Raw genomic sequence first — 26,033 nt, forward strand, 5'->3', positions numbered from 1 at the left:
CAAGTGCTTACTTGATAAAGTGCTGTGGGAACAGGAGGGGAAGGCTTCACTGAGGAGGTGATGGTTCTTATACTGGAATTTGAAGAACAAGTACAGTTTTGTTTTGTTTTTTCCTTCCATTCTTCATGCTCCATCTTTCCTAGAATTCTCCCTTTTTTCTCTGTGGCAGTCCCTAACTGTGATTAGTATAGAATAAGGACAGTCCGTTCTGACCTGAAGGATTCAACTAATATTAACAACGATGATGTGCTTGTCAGGTGCTTTGGACCCATTATATCTAAACCTTACAATCACGGGGGAGGGTAGGTGGTGTTATCCCCTTTCATAGCGAAAAAAGAGAGGAGATGCTAAAGGCACAAACTAGTAAGTTTCAGGGCTGAGTTTTACACTCCCTTTTCTGGATCAAAGCCTTTGCTGTTTCTACTATTTATTTTGCTCCCTCCTTGGGAAGCAGGTTAGACAGACTAATTTAGGGTCAAGGCGGAGTCTCTGGAGGGAGCAGTCATCGTGGGAGGCTACGTGGTGGTAGGAACTCTGTAGGTAACATCAGAACTAGACAGCCTAGGCCTTATTAGTGTTTCCTGCTTGCAGCTCAGGGCCTGGCCAAGGGGAGGTGCTCTTTAATTGTTGCTTTGGAGTGAGTTCCTTCTCTTGCCTTGATTCCTTGTAGGGTTTTTAAGAGAGAGAGAGAGACTGTGTGTGTGTGTACACACACGGACCTCTTTGGAGTCTGGGGAAGCCAATTTTTAAAAGGCATTAAAAAAATAGTTACAAGGGCGCCTGGGTGGCTCAGTTGGTTAAGCGACTGCCTTCAGCTCAGGTCATGATCCCAGAGTCCTGGGATCGAGTCCCGCATCGGGCTCCCTGCTCTGCGGGGAGCCTGCTTCTCCCTCTCCCACTCCCCCTGCTTGTGTTCCCTCTCTCGCTGTGTCTCTCTCTGTCAAATAAATAAATAAAATCTTTAAAAAAAAAAAAGTTACAAATTACATTGAAACACAATTATCAGAATAGTGTAACAAACCCCCAAATTTGTGGAAAGAGTATTTCGTTTTATTTAATGCATTAAGTAACAAAATTCAGTGCTATATCAAATAACTCATAATTTCGAAGTAGCGATGCCCATGTAAATGATATTTCCCAGTATTTGCAACAGCTGCACTGTGTAACGAAAGTATCTGACTTCAATTGGTGACAAAGTTGCCAGAACAGCTCCTTCTAGTAATGTTTGTTGTCCATATTTATAATAAATCCTACATTTGTTTTAGAGGTTCATGAAAATAAAGCTGTATGAGAGCATTTATAGGTTTATGGCCCCCTGAATTCTACCTACGGATGCCTTGGGGGTGGAGGGGTGGGTATCCTAGGTTACAAACTCTACTTAGTGGTTGTTTTTCTTCTGGTTTTCTTCTGAGTACTTGCTGGCCACCCTAGAGCATTACAAATACCTGTTTCCTTCTATTTCAGTTAGTAGCTCCTTTTACTCAGGTTCAGTTATTTCTGGTGATAAAAGCTGTTGAGAGGGAATTGCTGAATTGTTTATATACTCTACTTGCTCTGCTCCTTCTGTGGATAATTCTGCTGGAGAGAATTTTTGTGATAATGGCTGTGTGTCACATAGTGCAGGAGAACTCTTTTTTTTTTTGAGAGTGGGAATGAACCTTAATGGAGTATATTACCAGTGCCAGAGAAGAAAAAGGTGTTATCAATATATATATCCCATAGACATTTAAAAGATTTTAAGATGTTATCGTGAACAATTTTGGTAATATGTTGGAAAATTCAGATGAAATGGACACTTAAAAAAAAATAAAACCCCTTAACTAAGACATAGGAACTAGAAAAGGAGAATAGTCCTGTATCTATTAAAGAAATTAAATTTGTAGTTAAAATCCTTTCCAAAGCAAAATTTCCAAGCCTACATGGTTTTGTAAGGGAAATAGTCCATTTAAAAATTGAAAAAGAGAAAACACTCCCTGGCTTCTCTTATGAGGCCAGCATAAGCTTGTTACTAAAGCTTGATGAGGACATTACAAGAAAATTACAGGCTCACAAAAAATACGTGAAAGTCTTAGCAATGATGTATTGGTAAATCAAGTCTAACATTCTATAAAAAGGGGACTAAACCATGACCAATTTGGACTTATTCTAGGGAGGGAAAATTTGGCGAATATCAGAAAATCAAATGTAATTTAACCACATACACATAAAAGGGAAAAATATTTTGACAGAATTCAACACCGATTCATGATAAAAACTTTTTGCAAGCTAAAACATTATTGGCAGAAATTAAAGATTTAAAAAATGGAGGGTATGTCATTGCTCTGCAAATAAGACTATAGGTTTAGTACAATCCCAATCATAATCCCAGCAGATGTCTTCTCAAAAATAGAAGTTGATGGGCCAATTCTAAAATTTATTTGGAAATTCTAAATAATCTAAGAAAAAGCAAATTCGGATGACTAGATCAATACATAATATGCTAATATGGTATTGGCGCAATGCTAGATAGACCATGGAACTGAGCATCCATAATCAGGCTCACATGTATGTGTGGTTTGTGCCAAAAGTGACACCATAGTGCACTGGAGAAACGATGGCCTTTTCAGTAAATGATGCTGGGCCAACTGGATCTCCATGTGGACAAGATGAATCTTGATCATCTACCTCATCCCATATACAAATATTAAGATATGTTACACACCTAAATGTGAAAGCTGAAATAATAAAGCTTCTGGAAGAAAGCAAAGTAAAATATCTTTATTACCTAGGGACAGCCAAAATTTTATTGAACAGGACACAAAAAGCAACTAATTATAAAGGAACAAGATTGGTAAGAACTTCTGTTCATTTAAAGGTTCCATAAGGAGAGTGGGAAGCAAGCTACAGAATGGGTGAAGATATTTGTAATACATATATCCAATACAGAAATCCTACCCACAATGTAGAAACGACTTCTACAAATCACTAAAAATATGGACAGCCCAATAGAAAAATGGGCAAGTTACTTCCTAAAAGAGGATATCCAAATTCTTAAACACATGAAAAGATGGTTAACCTCATCAGTAATTAGGAAAATGCAAATTAAAGTGAGAATGGGCTACCACTATATAGTCACCAGAGTGAGTGCTAAGTATATACAGGCTTCCCCTGCTCTCCAAAAGCAGAGCATTCCCGTGAAATCTTTCGAAAGCAGAAATGGTGTGAAGCAAAGAAGCAATTACCATTAATTTATATGGAAAAATTTTGAGCATTCCCAGACCCCAAAAATAACCCCTCTTAAGCTTTTCTAATATCTTAGGATACATCTCGCTGGTAGATGCGGAGAATAAATGAAGACTAAGCACAGATACTCACAGACACTGTTCAGGGTCTCTGGTGATGTGATGCTGAGATCCTCAGTGTAGTTCCCCGGGAAGGAGCTCGGGGCCACTCCTCTGCTTGGGATGTGTGCTGCCTCCTTAAGGACTGGCTGCAAAACAAATATTGAGTGCCATCTTCTCCTCTTGCCGCCCCCCTTTTTTTTTGTAAAAGTGAAAATCTTCGCATTTCTTTTGGTTAACAAAAATAGCCACGAAAGTCGGTCTTTTGTAAAAAGTGAAGTGGCATAACCTGACCTTTCAGAAAGTGGGGGATACCTGTCCTGGTTGGGTTATGGGCAAACTGGAACTCTCATACATTGCTGATGCAGCTGTTCTGGAAATTGGTGTATCATTTACTATCATTTACTAAAGCTGGACATAGATCTCTCCTATGACTCCATTCTTGGATAAACACAATAGTAAAGGCATATGGGCACTGAAACTCATGTCAGTCAGTGTACAGAACACTATTATTCAAAATGGCCCCCAGTTGGAAACAACCCATATGTTCATCAGTAGTAGAATGGATAACTGCATAGTTTATACAATGGACTACTCTTTAGTAATGAGAATGAACAGTTTATTGTCTCACATACAATGTGGATGAGCCTCGCATAGAGCTGAATAAAAAGAAGGTAGACACAACAGAGTAAGTGCTATGTGATTCCATTTATATGAAGTTCAAAAACAGGCACAATGAATAAGATGATAGAAATCAGGCTAGGGGACTTTTGAGGCACTTAATTTTTAATCTGAGTGGCAATGACTGGAGTGAATCTGCTTTTTGAAAGTCTTAATTTTTTTTAAGTTTAAGTACATTTTAATACAAAGTTTACTTAAAATAGTATATTATAAAATCTTTGGTTCATTCAGATGCCCCTAATCTGGGGAGTGTAAGATGTAGTTGGCATGATTCCTGGTGATTAAAAAGGCTTAAAGTAGGTTGAGCATTTTCGTGGGAGACAGTATAAAAGCACATCCGTAGCTTTTGTGAATTAGGGACTTACAAAAGTGACTCCTTTCCGGTGCTCTTTAATAGCAGAGGTCTGGCTTAATGGCAGTTTGTATAAAAAGACCTAGAGCTTTGTTTGATATTAAGACTGTTATCAGTGTGAGGTGGAAGCCAAAAAATGTCAAGGTGCTAACTGAATACAAAATTTTGTTTTAGATTTAATTTTCTTACAATTTAAGTTTTGTAACAGTTGGATTAAAAATATTCTGATTTTATTTATTTATTTTTTTTATGTAAACCCTTTTAGTTACTTTTCTCCCACCAGGCAGGTGTGGTATGTTAGTTTCTTATTGTTTCTGTAACAAATTACTACAAACTTAGTGGCTTAAACCAACACAAGTTTATTATCATGCAGTTCTGGAGGTCAGAAGTTCTGTAGGCTCTAGGGCAGACTTTTTTGTTGTTGCCTTTGATGCTGCCTTCAGCCCTTTGCTTGTGGTCTCTTCCTTCATCTTCAGAGCACACTACGCTAATCTCTGCTTTCATTATCCCATTTTCTCTGTCTCGGACCCTCCCAGAAGGACCCTTGTGATTGTACTGGGCCTATGTAGATAATCAGGGATAATGTCCCCATCTTAATGACAGCTGCAAAATCCCTTTGCTCTGTAAGGGAACTGTGTTTATAGGTTCCAGGGATTAACACATGGACATTTCTGGGAGAGCCCTATTTGGGGGCTTTCCCAGATGGGATTTTATATTTTATCTTCACAAATAACACAGTTCCCTGAATCTCAGTAGGAGCTCACTGATACTTGTTGAATGAAGAACTGCATCTAGATTTCATTATTTAAAGTACAGTTTCTGGAAGAATAGAAGTGATGGTCTTGCCGTACTCTCTGCCACATCTGGAGTTTTAGGTTCAGGTCTAGATACCTGTACTATAAAGACAACTGACTGAATGGTAAAGGGTCTAGGAACTAGGTCACTGAAGAAATGGTAGAAGAAATCATGGATGTTTGTCCTGGAAGAGGGCTTGGGATGGAGTGTGTGGCATTAATTATGTTTAAATATTTGAAGGAGTATTATTGGAGAGAATAATTAAGCCTTTTTAGTATAACAGCAATAACATTAAAAACAAAAAGAATAGAATTTTAGAACTTACTGTGCCCAAGGCACTGTTCTATCACTTTGTAAGTTCATCTGATCCTTACAGCAACCCTCTGACTGTTATCCCTGATTATACATAAGGAAATTGAGGCATAGAGAGGTTATGCTACTTGTCTTAGGGCATACAACTAGGAAGTAGCAAAGCTGGGATTCGAACTTTGGCTCCACAGCCATCTCTAAATAATCGCATTACCCTGCCTCCATGCCTTTAGTTCCAGAAGGTACAATTGGACTAGTGGCAGAAAGCTTTTAAAAAATAGAGGGGGGCAGTTTTTGACTCAGTTTGAGGAAACAGGATAATAATCAGAACTGCTTAGAAAAAGTTTCTCTGCCTCTTGATGTTACTGGAAATGGTCAGGTAGGTTATTGTAAAAGAAATTCCCAAACTGGCTAGAGATTAGATCAGATGACAGTAGGGTCCTTACTGATTTTGAAATTCTGGCCTGGGGGACATAACTATTTTTTTCATATACAAATAATCAACCTTTGTGACATTTTATGTACTAAAGCTCCCTTGTGAATTGCAGTTTTCCCAGTAACTTTCTAGGATTTATGTATTAGTGACTCTCACATACTGGAGTGGTAGGCTGTGTCACTGCTCCCTTTGAAGGTGCGCTTGCTGTGTTCTCTCGTAACGAGATGGAATCACTCTTCTCTTCCTGCTTGGATCTGGACTGGTCTTTTGACCAATAGAGTGTTCTGTGAATTCTGGAGCCTGGTCCTTAAGAGACCTTGCCCCTTCTGTCTTTGTTCTTTTGAACCCCCGAAGCCACCGTGCTGTGAAGGGTCAGACCTGCCTAGAGGAGAAGCTGCTAGGCGGGGGTGAGGTCCTCTTGGCCCCTCCAGTCCCTGTTAAGCTGTGCGGTGACTTAGGTACAAGCGTGGTGCCCGGTAAGATCAGGAGAATGGCCCACATCGCCATCCCACAGAATCACGAAGAAAACGGATCTTTGTTGTTTTAAGCCACTGTGTGTTGGGGTGTTTTATGGTGCAGTGAGACATGGCTGATACATGATATTTTGGTGCATGTTTGGAAGTCGTGCAGGTATTGTAAAATATTCTGTAATTAGACATTCTGCCCAGTCCAGCGGACCTCCTCCAACCCACCCAACCATCGCTGCATGTTAGTGAAGCCTTTCTGGGTTTGGAGAAATGTTTTTTGTTAGTCTTACATAGTAAAAGAAGACGACTCTTCGTAAGACTCCTGAGTATGGTTTGGAGAAAACTGACGTGAGAGGACACAGTGTGTCTCGATTTGGGTTTCCTCGTGAGAGTCCTCCAATTTGTATTCTGCAAAATAAGTTTGTTTCATCACATTGGACCCTAGAAAGGAGCAAGTCTCCTAATTTTTCCAAATGTGCTAGAATATCGCCCTACTCTTTGCTTCTCTTCAAAGCCATTGTCATTTCAGTGTAAGTCTGCTCTTTTTGTTTTTATTACTTTGTGATTTCCAGAGTGTTCATTTGTTCCTAAATTTAGAATTATTTCAATTTTACTCTGCCCTTATCTCTATGTAACTGCTGACTTTCCCTTCTTATATCTGAGTAAATTGGTTTAGTTTGTCATCTTCAGTCAATCTTTTAAGGAAAATATGAGTTAGATGGTTCATGTGTGTTTTGATTACATCTAGTTGATTTACAGATTTTCTTTCTAGGGAGTATCTAAATTACACATGACTTTAAAATTTTCTTTTGCTTGTATGTAGCTTGTATAACTTCTAGGTTTCCTAATGGATTGATTTCATCATAGACATTGAAAAAAATGAATCTCGTAAGAATAGGGAGGTGGCTGAGGGAAGGCTCTGGAGTTAGACTTGGTGGGTCTGAAGCTAAGCTCTGCTGCTTATCAGCTGTGTGATCTGGGGCAAATTTCTTGACCTTTCTGGGCTTTGGTTTTCTTTTGTGTTAAATGAGGGTACCAAAAGTACCAACCTTAAAAAGTTGTTATGAAGATTAAATGAGATAATACTTGTAAAGTGCTTGCTTGGCATAAGTAGCCTATAAATAGCACTTACTATAGTACAGTTGTTACTAAAGTATAAGAAAACTAAGTAGAGGAAAATTTCAGTTTAGGACATTGAGCAACCGTTAATTGGTAGAAGTAACAATGATGATGCTGGTACCTAAGGATTATTAGCTCAGTGCTGAGTGCTGTTTTGAAAGTCCTCTAGTGCATGTTGGGGTGTGGTTATAGCTCATTCACACTGGATATATCAAGACCAAGCAGTAGAAAACATTTAAAATGGAAGTGTTGGAATCCATTTGTAGCATGCATCAAAAATAAAGATACATTTGAAGTGATATTGGAAATTGCTGGGGGAAAGCATCTTACAGAAGTTATGTTTATGCACATTTTTGGCTTTGGCATAGTGAGCTGTGCTTCTCTGCCAAGACTAAGGAGCAGGATTTCTGCCTGTGAAAGAGTGGGAGCCGGGAAATTGGGTTCTGGTTTTTGCCCCATCACTGGCTTCTCTGTGTGCTTGGGCAGATCGCTGGCTTTCACTGAGCAGGATTCTGATTCCTGAAAAAGAGCTAACTGTTAGCCCTCCTGGTGAGGAGTAGAGTAGTTGATATCTTTGAAAGCAGGTGGAGTGTTAAATCACAAAGTAAATGCAAATGTATGTTTCTTCAGTATGGAAAAAACTGTTAGCTGCCATTTTACAGCTAGGATTTTATTCTGTGGGCCTCTTGAGTTCTATAATCCCCAGATAAATACTTTTTTGAAATACCCAGCCTCAGGGGCTTTTACACCCCAATATGTAGGTAAAATTCCTTGTTACTCCAGTCTGACTTCTTTCCCTTTGATCCCAGAGGAACCTGCTATGATTTCCTTCCAACACCTAATATTAAATGTACTTTCTCTCTCTTTGTCTTCATTTACCTGAAATATTCTCCTCTTGTCAATAACATTTAGCTTTGAGATACTGTGATCTTACAGCTTTGGAGTTGCTGTTATTGTTTTCTTCTTTTTCAATCCTACTGCTTCCTGGACTGGTTTCCTGTCCAGGAAGGACGTAATTTTTCTTTGTGTTGCTTGGTTCTAGCACTTTCTCTCTACTTCCCCCCGAATTGCTGCCCTTCCTGCCTCTAGATTACCACACTGTCAAAGGGCTTCTTCCTGAAGCTTCATTCAAATAGTTAAATGTACTGGCTCATAAGCCTGAGGTTTCTTCAGCAAATCAAATCCAAACTTGTAATACTTTATGTTTAAGACCCTCTGCCACGTGACTCCTGCTCTCCCTCCCCCTCCACTATCTACATTTGTACTTCTTCACAGTCCTGACCAGTATTTCCACTAAGGCGGCAGACTTCTCAGACCCATCCCTTTCCCATCACACATCCTGGCATCTCTTCTTAGCTCTCACAGATCAATGGTACAGCCTCGGTTACGTAGATTAATCAGGTAGGCATTTACTTAAACACAGGCTATACTCCTATCTGTTGGCTTTTCCTGTAGAAGTAATTTACAAATGGTGATTAGTTTCTGGGCTGTCTCGCAGATACCCACTAAGCTGATAATGCTGTTGCAGGACGGGATCTGTGCATGAACAACAGAAAAGAAGCATTACTTACACATTTGAGTAAGGACCTCTTTGATTTTTATCATGATAGCCTATCCCTAAAGAAGAGCGTGCTTGTTTAGAGAATGAGAAATAGAAACTTGAGAGTTTTCTGAGTGTTTAGGAACCTGTATGGATTTGGACACTTAAAAGTTCTAGTTATATTCCCCAGTGTCCAACTTGCCTTTTCTTTGATACTGTTGGGTCATTGAATCCTTTAAACATATCTACTCTGATTTGCTTTCTGAAGGCACAGCTGAAATGAATACAGAAGAAGGCACTGGGGAGAGGAATTTTCTTGAGATAGGTGGGCAAGAGCTGAAAAGAGAGGCGTAGGGAAGAAAGATCTGTTAAGGATGACATGTGAGTGTCTGTGTGGTGGTGTTTTGAGGTGGCATTCCTGGGATTGTGAGTGATGAAACAAGACAAGTGGGAATATGCATATCATTCCCTTGCGGATAAGCAAAGACGTGGTGAAGAAGAGATGCTGGGCAGAAGGCTGTCCAGGTGACCCCCAAGGGGGGGCCAACAGTTTGTTTGCTGTCGGAGTGGCCTGGGGTTGGGTTGGGTGTGGACAACACGTGAGACCTGAGTCAGAGCTCTGGGGATGCCCTTCTGCTGAGGGAAGCCTGGCAGCAGGTGGGATGACCACGCCACACGGAGGGTCTGTGAAATTTCATCAGATCAGGAAGAAAACCAGAGCTCTGGTGAGGTAGGCTTCTGATGAATTAAATTCACTAACTGGACCTGTTGGACAGATCATAGCTAATATTTTGGGGGCACTTACTTGGTGCCAGGCCTTAGATAAGCATTTTACATTAAATTTTAATTCAATAACCCTGTGAGGAAACCTATCTAAGAGGTTTGACCCACTCAAGTTCCTCTACCAGTAAATGGCAGAGCTCCCCCCACCCCCCGCACCCTGACTCTCCCCCGCCTCCCCCATCTGCTTGATGCAGGCTTTCCTAGCATGCTGTCAGGTGGAGGCTATTTGGTCCAGTCCCCACATTTTTAATGTGAAGATTCAGCTCTGCTGCTTTGTTGCTCGTTACTATGTATCTTTGTGTAGGTGTCTGCAAAACGTGCACAATATAGCTAAGAGCACCAGAAAGGGAAACGTTTTAACACTGAATTTTTTGGTTCCCCACAGTTAATTAATGCAGAGGAATTGTCCTAGAAGAGAATGTCCCTGGAAAGCTTCTAAACAGCAGGGCTTCTATAACTTTCATCTCTAAGATTATGTTCACATTTTAGTAGCATTTTTAGGGGTTCAGACTTTGCTAATCACATATTCTAAATGGAGGTGAGGAGGCCATCCAATATAATACCAACATCCTTTGAAAAGAGACCCATAAAACCCAGAGGTTAAAGGTAACTTCCCACTAATGGGAAGACTACGCTATTCCCACAAAATTCCACAAAGAAATTCTCAGGTATTCTAGGAGATGCCAGGCATTTAAAAATAAAGTGTGAGTAAAAATGTTTAAAGCTAGAAATGGTTCTGAAAAATAGCAGGGGGACCTGAGAAGGTGTTGTTGAGGGCTTGAGAGTGTTTGGGATTGAAAACATAAGTGCCTTCTGGATCCCTTAGGTTGCAGGAGACCAAACTGCCTGAGCAACTTTTAGGTCATTACCAGTAGGTACTCTGGGTGGAGGACCGCTGACTTCTGACCTCCTATTTTATGAAAGCCAAAGTTTGCATATTTTTCTGCTCTATCTCTCTGAGCTTGAAGAGACGAGTTTGTGTGTAGTGGATTATGAGCCAGGCTGTAGGGACAAGTAACTTTGTAAACTGGCATTAATGGAGCTGGCTCTGGCTGAGGGGAGGCATGGAGTCTCGGTGGTCCCAAGACCTGGATTTGAGCTCTGGCTCAGTTATTTCTGACCGTGTGGCCTTGTTCTTCACATTTGTCATCTGTAAAATGCCTCTCTCTCTTGCTCCACCTTCTTCACTAGGTGTTGTGAAAATAAAATGAGATGTGTGAATTCTGATTCTTGGCATTACGGTCCCATATGAGAAGTGCTTGCTTGGGGCTTAAAATTTGCTCCTATTTTAATTTGGCATCCACAGTGAGACATATTTGAGAGGCTTAAGTAAAGCATTGAGAGCATTTAACTAACTCTTTGTTACTGGGGAGCTGATTATTTAATTTGCAGAATTTTAGGACTTCCTATCACCTGCTCTAATACTTAGAATATAGACACAGCTGCCGTAAGAGAGAGATCGAGAATAGCAGAGGCTTAAACAACCTGGAAGTGCATTTCTCTTTCATGTAATAGTCCAGATATAAATGGTCTGGGGCAGTTTTGGGGGTGGGGTGGTACATGGAGTCAGGGACAGAGGCTCCTCGATCTTGTTTTCCCACATGGCTCTCACCGTTTGGCCCGAGGTGGCTGTCCCAGTTCTGGCCACCAGGAAGGGCATGGCCACAGCTTTACAGCCTGAGCTATTCAAATGCCCACACTTGGCTACACTATATAGTTGAGCTTAGCATTCATGCCTTCAGTTAAAAATTCCATTACTGTGTAAGAAGGTAGACTAAATATTGTGGGACCTGCCACAGCTGCTGGGGGTCAGGTTATCACTTCCCTTTAAGAAGTTTACATAAGGGGCACCTGGGTGGCTCAGTTGGTTAAACGACTGCCTTTGGCTCAGGTCATGATCCCGGAGTCCCGGGATCGAGTCCCACATTGGGCTCCCTGCTCAGCGGGGAGTTTGCTTTTCCCTCTGACCCTCCCCCCTCTCATGCTCTCTCTCTCTCTCTCTCTCAAATAAATAAATAAATAAAAATTCTTAAAAAAAAAGTTTACATAAGATGGAAGACGGCGGTTTTCATTCACCTACTCATGTAAACAACTATGGGATGACATTTGAAGGGGAGAACGAGGCGGTTAAGGCTGTTGGCTTAGAACAGGTTTGGAGATGATCTGTACTTTTCTTCTATTCAGGATTTAAAGCCATTTATTATTCATGGAGCACTAGTCCCCCCTCGCTACATTCTACACCCCGTGTTGGGTACTGGGGACTCAGAGATCATGGTCCCTGCTCTCCAAAGGCCCACCCCACAAAGGGAGGCAGGCGTGTCCGGCATTGAGCACGTGACTGTCTGGTGTGCAGTCTGATGGGAGGCAGATGGGGGGCTGTGGGAGCTCATGGGGGAGACCTGCCCATCCCAAGGAAGGTAGGGCGTGGGTGTGTACGTGTGCGTATTTGTGTGTGTGTGTGTATTTTGGATGCAGGATGCATAAGGTCACTGGCAGAAGGAAGTATAACTGGTGTTATATCTGTATCGCCTGAAATAGTGACGGGTCCCTGAGAGAGCAAGTGAACTGATAGGATGCTCTGTTTCCTAGTGTCATGTCTATGGCTTAATGTCTTTATTTCTGTTTCTCTTCCTAGAAACTCTCAGTGTGTCTGCCTGGACGATTTGTCACAAGGAACAATGCTGCCCCGCTGGGAACTGTCTTTTTACCTGTTTGCTTCACTAGGCTTCCACTTATATTCTTTCTATGAAGTTTACAAAGCTTCTAGAGGTAAGGCCCCAACTTTCCTGACCTTCTATCAAGAAAGGAAGGAGGAAGGAAGTACTCAGAGGTAGAAGATTCAGGAAGATTGTCTAATGGGCTGGGGATGACTTGGCCCCTGCTTTGCTCTCCCCTCTCTGGGACACTTTGAGTCCATGATCTGAGTCAGTGCTATTTTCCACCCCAATCCTTGATCTTGGAGTGGATCCTGTAAGAGGAGGGTTTGATTCAATGGCTATTGAAGGCTGTGGAGGTGGTATGCAGTAACCTCTTCCATCTTTCTTCCATCATCATTGCTCTCAGACATGTGGAGGCAGCTCACGGTATTAGAGGCCTAGACTCCTTTGTCCTTTTGTTCTGCTGTGTTTAGTGCTTTGTATGCTTGTTGAAGAAGAATCATCACCAAATCCACATTCCAGCCTGTAGGAAGGGGGGTGAGAATCCTCCTGTCCTTGAAGGGGAGCTCAGCAAGTTACCCTGATCACTTCTGCTCACCCCCACTTGGCCAGTGCCAGGTCTTATGGACACACCTGGGAGGCTGAGAAACATCATCTTTAGCTTGGTGGCCATGCACCACTCAGACTTCCCATGTTATGGAAGAATGGGAGAAAGAAATGAGGAGGGACCATGATGGTCTCTTCTGTAATCAGGGACAGTTTCCTAGAGGAGATGATGATTACTTACGACGATTTTGTTGTGAGACAGAACAGGAGCCTGCAGAGTAGGGAAGATGTCAGAGGATCTGTGGAAAGAGAGGAGTTTGTAGGCAAAGGGACAAAACTTTGGGGTGTGAGGAAGCATAGCATGGTCTGGCAACTACAAACCACTCGGTGGGACTGGAGTATAGAATGTGAGGGGACAGTGGTAGGAGGTGAGCTTAGATCAGAAAGCAGGGAAAGGCTGTGAAAGACATTTCATATTTATGTGTGGAGTTTGGCAGGAGAGTATGCTGAAAAGTCACTTAAGATGGTAAAAGGGGGATTTGGAGAAGCACAGGTGAGAGTGCTCTGCTCTGAACACCTACCTCCTTATGGATCACTGGGACTGATTTTGATATGTATCCCCAGGATTGATTTTTCTCCCATTCTACATATGTCCCACTCAAGGCCATGGGCTTGGGTGCAGAGACAGACGATCTACAGTAGATGAGGACTGTTCTTTTGTCCAGGCTGGCCAAGTAGTTGTATTCCCCTGCTGGAGCCTCTGAGCTCCCATGTGGGGGAGCCAACCCTGCTCTATGTCAGGCACCATATTAGATACTCCATGTACCTTGTCTTGTGCGAACTTTACAACAGCCCTAAGAGATGGTATATTACTTCGAAGATAGGCTTGGCAGCAGAAACACAGCCTCCAATATAACTGTTCCAAGGCTCATGTGGTGTCCAGAGAGCATCAAAGAGCCTGGCTCCTTCTATCATGTCCCTCTGCCATCTTCGTCATGTGGCTTCACCTCATGATGTAAGGTGGCTGCTTCAGCTCCAGCTGTCATGTTCACTTTTCTCCCAGAAGGAAGGATGGAAGGGAAGGGAAGGGAAGGGGAGGACAAACCCTCCTCTTTTCTGAGTATGACTTGAAAGTTGCTTACATCGTACCTATTGACATACCATTTGCTAGAACTCAGTCCTGTAGCCACATCAACTGTGAGGGGAGCAAGTAAATGTAATCTTTGGTTGGAAGTCCCATTTATCCAGCTAAATTCAAGGGTTCTATTATAGAGGAGGAAAGAATGGGTATTAGCAGGTAATCAGCTGCTAATATTAGCAGCTAGTCTTTTCCATAAATGGAGGGGGAAAGAATGGGTATTAGCAGCCAATCAGTAGTCTTTTCCATAAATGGATGTCAGTGTTCCAGATTTTCGCCATTCTAGTAGGGGTGTATTGGTATCTCATTGTTTTAATTTGCATTTCCCAGATGACATGTGATGTGGAGCATCTCCATATGCTCATTGCCGTATATATCTAATCTTCTTTGGTGAGGTGTTTGTTCAGGTCTTTTGCCCACTTTTTAACTGGATAGTTTATTTTCTTATTCTTGAGTTTTAATAGTTCTTTGTATATTTTGGATAATGATTTTTGCAAATATTTTCTTCCAGCTTGTGGCTTGTCACCTTATTCTCTTGACAGTGTCTTTTACAGAGCAGATATTTTAAATTTTGGTTAAGTCCAGTTTACCAATTGTTTCTTTCATACATTGTGTCTTGGGTATCTAAAAAGTACTTCCTAGAGCCAAGGGCATCTAGATTTTCTCTTATGTTATCTTCTAAGAGTTAATTAGTGTTGCATTTTATATTTAGATCTATAATATCCATTTTCAGTTAATTTTTATCAAGTGTGTAAAGTCTGCATCTAGATTTACTTTTTTGAATGTGGATGTCCAGGTCCAACATTTGTTGAAAGACCATCTTTCCTGTGTTGTATTACCTTTGCTCCTTTGTCAAAGGTCAGTTTACTGTATTTATGTGGGTCTTTTACTGGGCTTTCTATTCCTCTATTTGTCTATTCTTTCACCAATGCCACAGTCTCATGGATACTGAGGTGTTATAGTAAGTCTTAAAATTGGGTGACTCTGACTTGTTCTTCTCCTTCAATATTGTGTTGGCTATTCTGGATCTTTTGCCTCTCCATATAAACTTCAGAATCTTGTCATCAGTATCCAAAAGGGACTTGCTGGGATTTTGATTTGGATTGCATTGAATCTATACATGAAGTTGAGTAGAACTGACATCTTAACAATATTGAGTCATCTTCCTGTCCATGAACGTGGAATATCTCAATTTTTTTTTTTTATTCATCAGAGTTTTCTAGTTCTCCTAACATATAACTTGGATGTATTTAGTTAGATTTATACCTAAGTATTTTATTTTTGGGGGGTGCTAATGTAAATGGTATTGTGTTCTTAATTGTAAATTTCACTTGTTCATTGCTGATCTATAGGAAAGTAACTGACTTTTGCATATAAATCCTGTATCCTGTAACCTTGCTATAATCACTTACTGGTTCCAGGAGTTTTTTTGTAGATTCTTTGGATTTTCTACAGAGGTATTTGTATTATCTGCGTACAAAGACAGTTTTATTTCTTCCTTTCCATTCGGTATACCTTTTTTTTTTTTTAATTAAGATTTTACTTATTTATTTGACAGGGAGATAGAGCCAGAGAGCACAAGCAGGGGGAATGGCAGAGGGAGAGGGAGAAGTAGGCTCCCTGCAAAGCAGGGAGCCCTATGCGGGGCTTGATCCTGGCCCCTGGGATCATGACCTGAGCTGAAGGCAGACGCTTAACTGACTGAGCCATCCGGGTGCCCTCCATTTTGTATACCTTTTATTTCATTTTCTTATTGCACTATCTAGGACTCCCATTATGATATTGAAAAGGAGTGGTGAGAGGGGACACTTTTGCCTTTTATCCTGATCTTAGCAGGAAAGCTTTCTGACCATTAAGTATGATGTTCACTGTAGGTTTTTTGTAAGTGTTCTTAATCCAGTTGAGGAAGTTCCCTTCTATTTCTAGTTTGCTGAGAGTTTTTATTTGAAAATGGGTGTTGGATTTTGTCAAATGCTTTTTGTGCCTGTATTGATAAGACCATTGGTTTTTCTTTTTTGGCTTGTTGATGTTATGGATTACACGAACTCATTTTTGTGAGTCTTTGTCCATGAGTTTGTTTTTAACAAACCTCTACTGGACTCAGCAGGGCAGGTCTTCCGCTGTGTGTGTTGTTAGCTGGGGCTGCAATCATCTGGTGGCTCACTCATGTGGCTAGCCAAGACCTCAGTGGGGGGCTGTCAGCTAGCATGCAGAGGTTCTCTCTGCATGGCTCTCCACATGGCTTATATTTCTTATAACAGGACAGCTGGGTTCAAGAGGGAGTATTGCAAGTACACAAAAGCAGAAGCTACAGATCTCTTGAAGCTCAGCCTGGGAAGTTGTACAGTTCACTTCCGCCTCATTTATTGGTGAAAGCAAATCACAGCTCTAGTCCAGATTCAAGGGGAGTAAAGACTACACCTCTTTATGGCTGGAGCAGCATGTATGTGCATGGAATTTATGGCCGTCATCTTAGGAGTCTATTACAATGGGTGTTGTACGTTTTTTACCCAGATGAGGATACAGAGGCTGAAAAATATAACTTGTCTAAGGTCACACATAATGGAACTGGGTTTAAAACAGAGGTGTCCAACTTGAGACCCAGTATTTGTTCTCTTCTGCCACTCATATTTATTGATAATTCCTAAAGCACCTCGCTTTAAAAGGGGAGGCCCTTTTGTCTATTCTACTATAAAATTTTAAAATTTTATCAAAAATTGGAATAAAATGTTTCCTTTCTGTGTCCTGCTGGCTGCTGGGATGGGGGTGGGAGGGGAACCTTCTGTGGATAGTATGAAGCTTTTCTGCACCTCAGCTGATTCAGAGGCTGTCATGCTGTTTGACTTATTAGTGACCACTCCCTAGCCTGAAGCTTCTTTTATCCTGTTTTTCCTTTAAATGTCAGTGCCAAAGTGTTTCTCAGGTTACTCCCAAGAAATGTCTTCTTTCTCTAACACTTTTGCCAGTTCAGCTCATGGAAGCCGGATCCCCTTGTCTTGCCAAAGTATGTTTAATGGTGCAATGTTAAGTCTTCTTGGCTCCATGTTTTACTGTCTAGTTTGGGAAAAAGTGCTACTTAGCTGCATGATAGAAGTAGGTCACTGGGAAAACTGTCTCTTCTGTAAACTTTTTTGGGATGTTTGTATCTGGAGCAAATAGAGTGCCTAGAACATAATACAGGCTCAAAACTTACCCACTAAGTGAAATGCCACCAGTGGGCATCTGCATGGCTGCTTTCTCTGGGTGTGGACCAGGCGTCCTGTTCACTGCACTCTGTCTGGGGAAGCAGGGTTGTCAGGCCATTAGGGACAGCAGGCTGATTCTAATGGCCTTCATCAAATGGAATCTTCTGGTAAATTCACAACAGGGACTGAACAGAACACCCCTTCTTCCTCCCGACTCTACCAGGCGCAGAGCATCTCTAAGTCATATGGAAGTACTTGGGATGGGGTGGTGGTGATCTGCTGTGTTTGGTGACTTCTCCCCTTGACCTCTGCAGCGTTGTGGCTAATCCAGACCTACTGTGTCAAGTTTATGCCCTTGTGGTTCAGTCGATGTAGAAACACTTTTATGTCCCTCTGCGTACACTTAACATGAGGAAAGATGAGATCTGCCATGCAGTAACCTTGAAAGAGTTAATGCTCCCACCTAAAAGAGACCCATATATTGTAGTGTTCCTATCAGTTTGTCGCAGTTCTTGAAATGAAAAAAGTCAAATTGTCATCACTAAAAACCTGAGTGATTGGCAGTCACCTGGGAAAGCAGCTGGGAGGGGAAGTCTTAGACTACTGTTTCAATTTATTTATTGGTTTATATTCAGGTTTATTTCTTCTTGTACCTATTTTGACATTTTGTAGCTTTCCAGGGATCTATGCACTTATGTAGGTTTTCAATTTGATTAGTATAGTGTGGTTCATAATACTCATATTTAAAATTTTTTTGTTTCTGTAGTTTTGCTTTCCTCTCTTACTGTGTATTTTGTTTTACATCTTCTCCTTCCTTCCCTCCCTCCCTCCCTCCCTCTTTTTCTGCTTTGATCAATTGTGCCAGAGAGCGTAGGAATCTTTCCAGATTGTGGCTTTGTTCGGTTTCTCAGTTGTTTCCTTTTGTTCTCCAATTCACTGATACCTGCTCTTATTATTTCTTATTGTTACTTTGGATTTGCTCTGTTCCTTTTCATTCCAACTGTATGAGTTGAATGTGTAGCTCACTTATTTTGTAAAGAATCTATTTATATTGTTGTATCATACCTGATAGCTTTTCTCAGAAGGATTTCCAGAGGAGGCATTGCAGAGTCAAACTACATGAATATTTTTAAGGTTCTTGATAGACTTCCCCAGACTGTTCTCCAGGAAGGTTGTGCCAATACTTCTTCTTTTGGAGAGTGTCCCTCTTCTTGTGTTTCAGCAAGTTGAGCCTTTCTTCTTTAGCCCATCTCACATGTATTTGGCATATGATTGAAGTGAAAAGTTAAATTATTTTTTCCCAAATAGATAACCAAGCATGATTAACTGTTTCTTTTCATATTGAATTATGATGCAATCTTGATCATTGCTACATTCTTTTTTTAAAAGATTTTATTTATTAGAGACAGAGAACGCACACACATGTGCATGTGTGTGAGTGGGGAAAGGGGCAGAGGGGAAGAGAATCTGAAACAGACTCCGCGCAGCACAGAGCCCAAGGTGGGGCTCGATCCCATGACTGGGAGATCAAGACCTGAGCCAAAACTAAGAGTCAGCCGCTTAACCGACTGAGCCACCGACGTGCTCCTGTCATTGCTAAATGCTTATATAGACACCAGACTGTTTCGGTTGGGGAGCTCTTTTCTGTTTCATTGATTTCTCCATCAGTTTATACATCATTATTGCACTGTTTTAATTAAAAATGCTTTATAAAATATTTGAGTATCTGGTGGAATAAGTTACTACTCATCGTTCTTCATTTCCACACTTAGCTATTCTCACTGGTTTATTCTTCCATATACATATTTGAAACTGTTCTGAAAAAATCTCATTAGGGTTTTAATTAGAATTACAGGAAATTAATTTGTAAATAATTAATATTCTTATAATATTGTATTTTTCCACCCACAGATGTGGTATTTTTTCTTTATTCATTCAGGGTCTTCTGTTATTTCCCTTAGTAAAGGTTGCTGATCTTCTTCATAACAAGTCCTGCTAAAATTCCTCAGACTGAGTCTTTTTTTTTTTTTTCCTTTTATGATTGGGAAATTTTCCAATTATATTTCCTATAATTTGTAGCTGATTATTTCTGGTCTAAAGGTATTTATTTTGGTTTCTGTATGTTAAATTCCAACTATTTATTGAATTCTCTTAATGTTCCATTAACTTATTTTTGATTTTCCTAATTTTTGTGTTTAGATAATTTCATCTGCAGATCATGCTAATGGTCTTGCTTCATCTATGATTGATTAGCTGGGGCTTTTAGAACAATACAGTAGTTGGGAAAGAATGCTGTTTTTATTTTAATTCTAATTTTAATGGAAATCCCTATATTGTTTTTACCATTACTGAAAAGTTGAATAAACTTTTTTTTTTTTTTAAATCGTGCTAAGGAATCTGGCCAGCTCCCTTTAACTAAATTTTTTAAAATCAGCAGTGGGGGCGCCTGGGTGGCTCAGTTGTTAAGCATCTGCCTTCAGCTCGGGCCCTGATCCCAGGGTCCTGGGATCGAACCCCTCTCAGGCTCCCTGCTCAGCCAGGAGCCTGCTTCTCCCTCTCCTACTCCCCCTGCTTGTGTTCCCTCTCTCGCTGTGTCTCTCTCTGTCAAATAAATAAATAAAATCTTTAACAACAACAACAAAAAAATCAGTAAATGTTGAATTCATTTTTAAAGCATCTATTCAGATGATTGCATAGTTTTTTCCCTTTCAAGCTGTTGACATATTTTAAAGTTATACATTTTCCAGTATGGCTTATATGGATTCCTACAAGAAACCTATGACTATGGTATTTTTAAATACACTGCTTGTTTCCAGGTTTTTTTTTAAATAATTTCTAAGTAAGATTTGTTGGTGTAGTTTTATTTTTTGTTTCATCGGATTTTAATATCCGCATTCTGTTAACTTTATAAAATGAATGGGGAAGTTTTTAATTGTGCATGCTTGGAACTATTTTTTTTTTTTTTTAAAGATTTTATTTATTTATTTGACAGAGAGAGACACAGCGAGAGAGGGAACACAGGCAGGGGGAGTGGGAGAGGGAGAAGCAGGCTTCCCGCTGAGCAGGGAGCCCGATGCGGGGCTGGATCCCAGGACTCTGGGATCATGACCTGAGCCGAAGGCAGTCACTTAACCAACTGAGCCACCCAGGCGCCCTCTTTTTTTTTTTTTTAGATTTTATTTTTACATAATCTCTACACCCAATGCGGGGCTCAAACTCAAAACCCTGACATCAAGAGTTACGTGCTCCACCATCTGAGCCAGCCAGGCACCCCTACATTTTCCCTTTTCACTGAAAATTTCAAATGTCTTAACATCCAGTTGTAGATCACATCATGTTTTGAAACACATATCTCATTTTTTCTGTTTTAGGGAATTTAGCAAAGGTTTTGTCTACTTAGTGGATCTGTTCTCTTTTTCAAAAAACAATCTCTTGGGTTTATTTATAAACTCTACCATTTTTATTTTTTCTGTGACAATTACTCTCTATTGAACTGTAGGCCATCCTAGATCCTTTTGGCTTTCCAGAGCCCAGGGTCAAGTTTTATGGTGTGGCTCTCTTCCTGAAAAGTTGCATATTAGGGACATTTTTATAAACAGAGTGGTATTTCCCATGAATTTGCATTTCCATTTCACAGACACTTTATTTTCATTTTTAAAAACTTGAGTGAGCAGAGGTTAATGTTTCTCTAAATAAATTCTGTAAGCACCAGGAAGCCCCGACATTTAAGCAAGTGTGAACAAATGATTCATTTGAATTGCCATGTCCAATTTCTTTGTTTATATAGTAGATGTTCTGAAAGTGGAATACAATTATAGTTGAACATTTTCACCTTTTACCTTCTGTTTATTCCTGAACTCACCTGTTCTTATCACATCACTAGTCTCAGTTTATAAGGAAAGGAGATAGCAGCACATTTACAGATTCTTCTTTGTGTTCATAGCACACTAACCTCTCATGAGGGGCGGGCTTTGTAATCAGGAGGTAATTTTCCCCACTTGCTTTTGTGACCAGAGGAATTTGGTTGCAAGCCAGCTGGCAACTCTGTAGGGCCCAGTGCGGGGTGGGCGGCCTTGGGGGTGGGTAATGGGGGCTACCCCTGGTCCTGTCTTTGAACAGGTGGCCTTGCCCTTGGAACCATGGGAGGGGCTACCAGGGGTCCTTCAGTTAACGGTCTTTTGTGAAAGGACCCAAGTGTGTAGCCCCTGCGGGAGCCAGGCACTGGGCAGTGTGTCTTGATGGCCAGCATCGATAGTGTGTGTCGGGCTTCATGTTACGGTTCACCCTGTTTCCTCTGTCACCTGTGGCCAGGGTCATAGGAAACGTTAGAGCTCCTGCTTTCCTACTGGGAATCCAAGATTGCTGGCTTACCCCTTCCTCTCAGGCTTGCACGGGCCTTCTCCTCCTATGTGGACACTGGCCCTCAAGGGAGGAGAGTGTTGGCTTCCAGAGTCGATTTTTTTTTTTAAGATTTTACTTAGAGAGAGAACCAGAGAGCGAGAGCACGAGGGAGTGGGGTAGAGGGAGAAGCAGGCCTCCTGCTGAGCGGGGAGCCCGATGTGGGGCTTAATTCCAGGACCCTGGGATCATGACCTGAGCCGAAGGCAGACGCTTAACGTCTGAGCCACCCAGGCGCCCCCAGCCAGAGTCGACTTTCTTAACACCTGCAGTAAACTTGTCACAATGACTTGGGACAGGGCCTGAGCTGGAGGGCATGTGAAGGCAACCCCTTGTGTTAGACCCCACAGCTCCTTACTCCTCCAGCCAGTGCTCCCTGCCATTCTGTCAAACACAAAAGAGCATGCCCAGAGCTTATGGCTTCCTCTCTGCTGGAGTGTTTGCATCTCAGTCTGGGGCACTTCCACCTCTCTCGGGAGCCCCAAGGATTCCCATGCAAATTGCGTGCCTGGTGGCTTGCCTTGATAGACCCCAGAATTCTTTCAGGTGAGTAACAGGTGAGCAGCCTTATTTGGGAGATTTGAAGGCCATTTATATTGTATGTTGCTTTGTATCCTATCTACATATATGATTTGATTTTGCTTGGGCTATTTCTACATCAACTTTTCATTCCCTGAATGGGATTTGGGAGAGCGGAGGAGGGGGGCCCCAGTTCTCAAGAGTTGTCATGGGAAGACCAGCACCTTCTCATCCTTCTATATGACATTTTATATGAATTTTTGAGAGTTGGTTATCATTAAATTCTTTTATCTGGAGAAGCCCATCTTTTCTGCTCCCTCTCTCTACTCATTTACTGCCACAGTCTGCTGTACCCAGCGGCTTCCTAGAGAAATAAAGAATCAGTAGGAGCTGATTGGAATTTTTCAAATGCATAGAAACAGCAGGACGTGTGAAGCCATGATTGGGTGTGCTGGTCCTCGGCAGTGGCTCGTGTCAGACGAGGGTGTGTGTGTGTGTCTCCTCCTCTTCCTGATTATTGCCCTCTAATTACCCCCCACCCCACCCCAGAAATGATTTCCTATCAAAATGTTGAGGGTTAAAGGGGTAGGTTAGTTAGCACTTTTAAGTAAATGGTTTACCACCACAGCTCATTGACATCGATTAAAATGCAAATCTTCTCACTCAGTAGGTAGAATGGGGCTTTGATGTATCCTCTTGTTGGGTGGTGGTTGGAGTGGGGAGAATCAACAGCTGATTTAGTAATGAGGGCTCATCAACAGAAATTGCTTCATTTCTATGCTCTGAGGCAGTTTTGTGGAGCGCTGAATTTTCGGAAATAGAACGAGGGCACCTCGAAGAAAGAGCTGGTTCTGCCTGAGAGTCAGGCCTGTGTGGTGTGGAGAAAATTGCTCAGGCAGAGAAGGCTTCTCTCCGTTTGCAGGGTCCTTTTGCTTGAGTGTATGTGAGGTACGATGAAAACTCTTGCCCTGAGTGAGAATATAGGATCTCTAGCTGAAGGGTCTCATCAGAGAAATTCTGAGGGCCGAAGCTCTTTAGGGAAAGATTTCCTACTACAGGTTCTCAACGGCCTTTCTCCTCTATCAACCAGATTCTGTAGCCGGCCTTTCTCCTCTATCAACCAAATTCTGTAGCCACGCATTTTCAGCTAACTTAAGACCACTTGAAGACGGTGGATTCCAAAGAGGTTGCGAATGTATGTTGTATAGTATTTGTGTCAAGGAATCAGACAAGGGGGAGTTGTAGAAATTCTCCAAACCTGAGAGAGGATTTTTGGTTTAGAGCTGTGTTGTCCAGTACTGTAGCCATTAGCCGTACCAGCCCTTAAAATGGGGCCACTTCAAATTGAGATGTGCTGTAAGGATAACATGTGTATTGGATTTTGAAGAATTAGTAAGAAAAAGGGATGTAGGGCCCCTGGGTGGCTCAGTTGGTTAAGCGACTGCCTTCGGCTCAGGTCATGATCCCCGGGTCCTGGGATGGAGCCCCACGTTGGGCTCCCTGCTCTGCGGGGGTCCTGCTTCTCCCTCTCCCTCTGCCTGCCACTCCCTCTGCTTGTGCTCTCTCTCTGTCAAATAAATAAATAAAATCTAAAAAAAAAAAAAGAAAAAGGGATGTAAAATGACTCATTCGTAATTGTTTAATACTGATTCCATGTTGAAATAAATAAGATATACTAAAATTTCATCTTTTTTTACTTTTCAAAATTGTGTCTCAGTATTTCCGTTGGGCATCACCAGACAGGATTTCATTTTTCTCCTACCTGCGCGGATTCCTTTTTCCCACTAGAGGGGGCTGCATTCTAGTTTCAGGAAGTCTGGTGCTTTCGCATGTAAATTTCACTGCCTCTGTACTCTTTTAAAAAAAGAAGCAAAAAAACAAAAAGTTTCTGCTTTGTTTCAGTTCTGCACAATTCTGATGTTTGTGGAGGTTGCTATTTGTATGTAAGCGAAGCCAAAACAGAAGAGGCAAGAGGAAGAGAGGTTTTCCCACCTTCTTTGTGTTAATTTTAGGAGGTTCCTGTTAACTTCTTTGTTGGATTGCAGTAGTTTGCCCTTTGTGGGCTCTTCCCTAGGACTTGAGTCTGTGCACAATTCACGCACGCACAACGTGATGTGTGTGCAGCTGTAACAGAAAGAACCAGAGCCCTGCTGCAGTCACACGCCTCCACAGCGCCCCCTGCACTGCGTGGGATGCAGTGGGAATGTGTCCCGGAGCTGGGCCATGTGGCACCCTAGGCCAGTGCTCCCACCCCGCCCTTTGCTGTTGTTCCCAGGGGCAGTGTTGCCCATGGTTGGAGGTTGGGGCTCCTCTAGTGTGTGTGTGTGTGTGTGTGTGTGTGTGTGTGACTCTGCCCCTAGATCCTACTATGAAACCAGCGTCCTTTCAGGGTTATGTCTTAATGACTACACACTCTCCTGGTTTTCCTGCAGTCTTTCTGGGTAGTTCCTTTTCAGTTCTTCTGTGGTTTTGTAGGTTTGTTGGTCTGATGAGCACTGGTTTTCCCTTGTTTGTATACTCTGAGCCTTTTGGGGTACCACGAGCCCCAGGCAAAGGCTGTGCCAATCTTGTTTTGTTTCATTCCTGGTATATCACAGTGTGTGCCTGGTTATTGTACACCCTTAAGAAGTATTTGAATATTTTGTTATGCTTTTTTTTTTTTTTTTTTAAAGATTTTATTTATTTATTTGACAGAGAGAGAGATAGCGAGAGCAGGAACACAAGCAGGGGGAATGGGAGAGGGAGAAGCAGGCCTCCCGCGGAGCAGGGAGCCCGATGTGGCGCTCGATTCCAGGACCCCGGGATCATGACCTGAGCCGAAGGCAGACGCTTAACGACTGAGCCACCCAGGCACCCGTTATGCTTTTTGTTTTAAACCAATTGTATACTTATTACTATTATATGATTTCATTTTATAATCTCGTTAGCATTATGTCCATATCATGGGGCTGTGATCACCATCATTTTGTGGTGTGATCTGTTTAGAATAATTCTTCACCACCTATATAGGTGAGGCATTTGCACTAATTCCCTCCTTGATTCCTGTTACTGAAAGCTGTTTCTCTTGATCCCTCCCCGTTTGTGACCCTTATTACAAATTGAAGGGGACGTTTCCACCAGCCCCACTCTGTATTTCCAGGAACTTAGGTCACAGGAAACTGGAGTGGAAGATCAAGGAGTCTGACGTGTCTCCATGTCTGTAGCTCAGTCCACAGGCAGCTTTTCCAGAACATATTCCAGTTTCTCTTAGTGGTTCTCCTATTAAACCAACCCAGTTTTAAATAAAACTGACTAATGAAACACTGTTTTTCTTGTCAGAACATGAAGAGGAGCTGGATCGACAGTTTGCCCTGGAGATTGGCACTTTATTTGGAGGATTAAAGAAGGTACTTAGTGGATAAATGATAAATCTTCTCAGTTTTCAAACCTGGTTTCAGTATTTTGTCTTACTATTGTATTTGGCTACTGATGAGCTGTGTATTTGTTTTTCTAAGCATTTGGATAGATTATTTATTTATTTATTTATTTATTTATTTATTTATTTATTTTGATAGATTTTTAAAATGATATAAAAACATTGCTTTCTGCTGTTTTCACTCTAGGTATTTAGTGTGCCAGGTATATTTTAAGTTCAATCAGTGTTTGTGGGCTGGCTTGGGACATAAAATAATGCTTGCATTTCAAGTTCCAAACACCCAACTTACAAATGAGCTTTTGGAAGACCATTCATTTCCAAGCTGGGCACTGCCTATTGCTGATATTTTTCTACTGTGAGAGTTGCAGGTTTT

General features: G+C 41.6%; 1 protein-coding gene across 8 annotated transcripts in view; it reads left to right on the plus strand.

Annotated features, from left to right (window-relative positions):
* Nucleotides 1–26,033, plus strand: part of HHAT (hedgehog acyltransferase) — a 348,803-nt gene that overhangs the window by 15,669 nt on the left and 307,101 nt on the right. For 7 of the 8 annotated variants that reach the window (XM_064594128.1, XM_064594132.1, XM_064594129.1 and 4 more), the window contains 2 exons: nucleotides 12,438–12,571; nucleotides 25,564–25,631. In XM_064594128.1, the coding sequence (XP_064450198.1) occupies nucleotides 12,438–12,571; nucleotides 25,564–25,631 (202 nt within the window). The remainder of the gene's footprint in view (nucleotides 1–12,437; nucleotides 12,572–25,563; nucleotides 25,632–26,033) is intronic. The other variant, XM_064594130.1, reaches the window with a different exon arrangement.

Source organism: Mirounga angustirostris, unplaced genomic scaffold (genome assembly GCF_029215605.1).
Source record: "Mirounga angustirostris isolate CCGP_5_RB_7025 unplaced genomic scaffold, mMirAng1.0.hap1 SCAF_6, whole genome shotgun sequence".
In the NCBI taxonomy this organism is placed as follows: Eukaryota; Metazoa; Chordata; class Mammalia; order Carnivora; family Phocidae; genus Mirounga; species Mirounga angustirostris.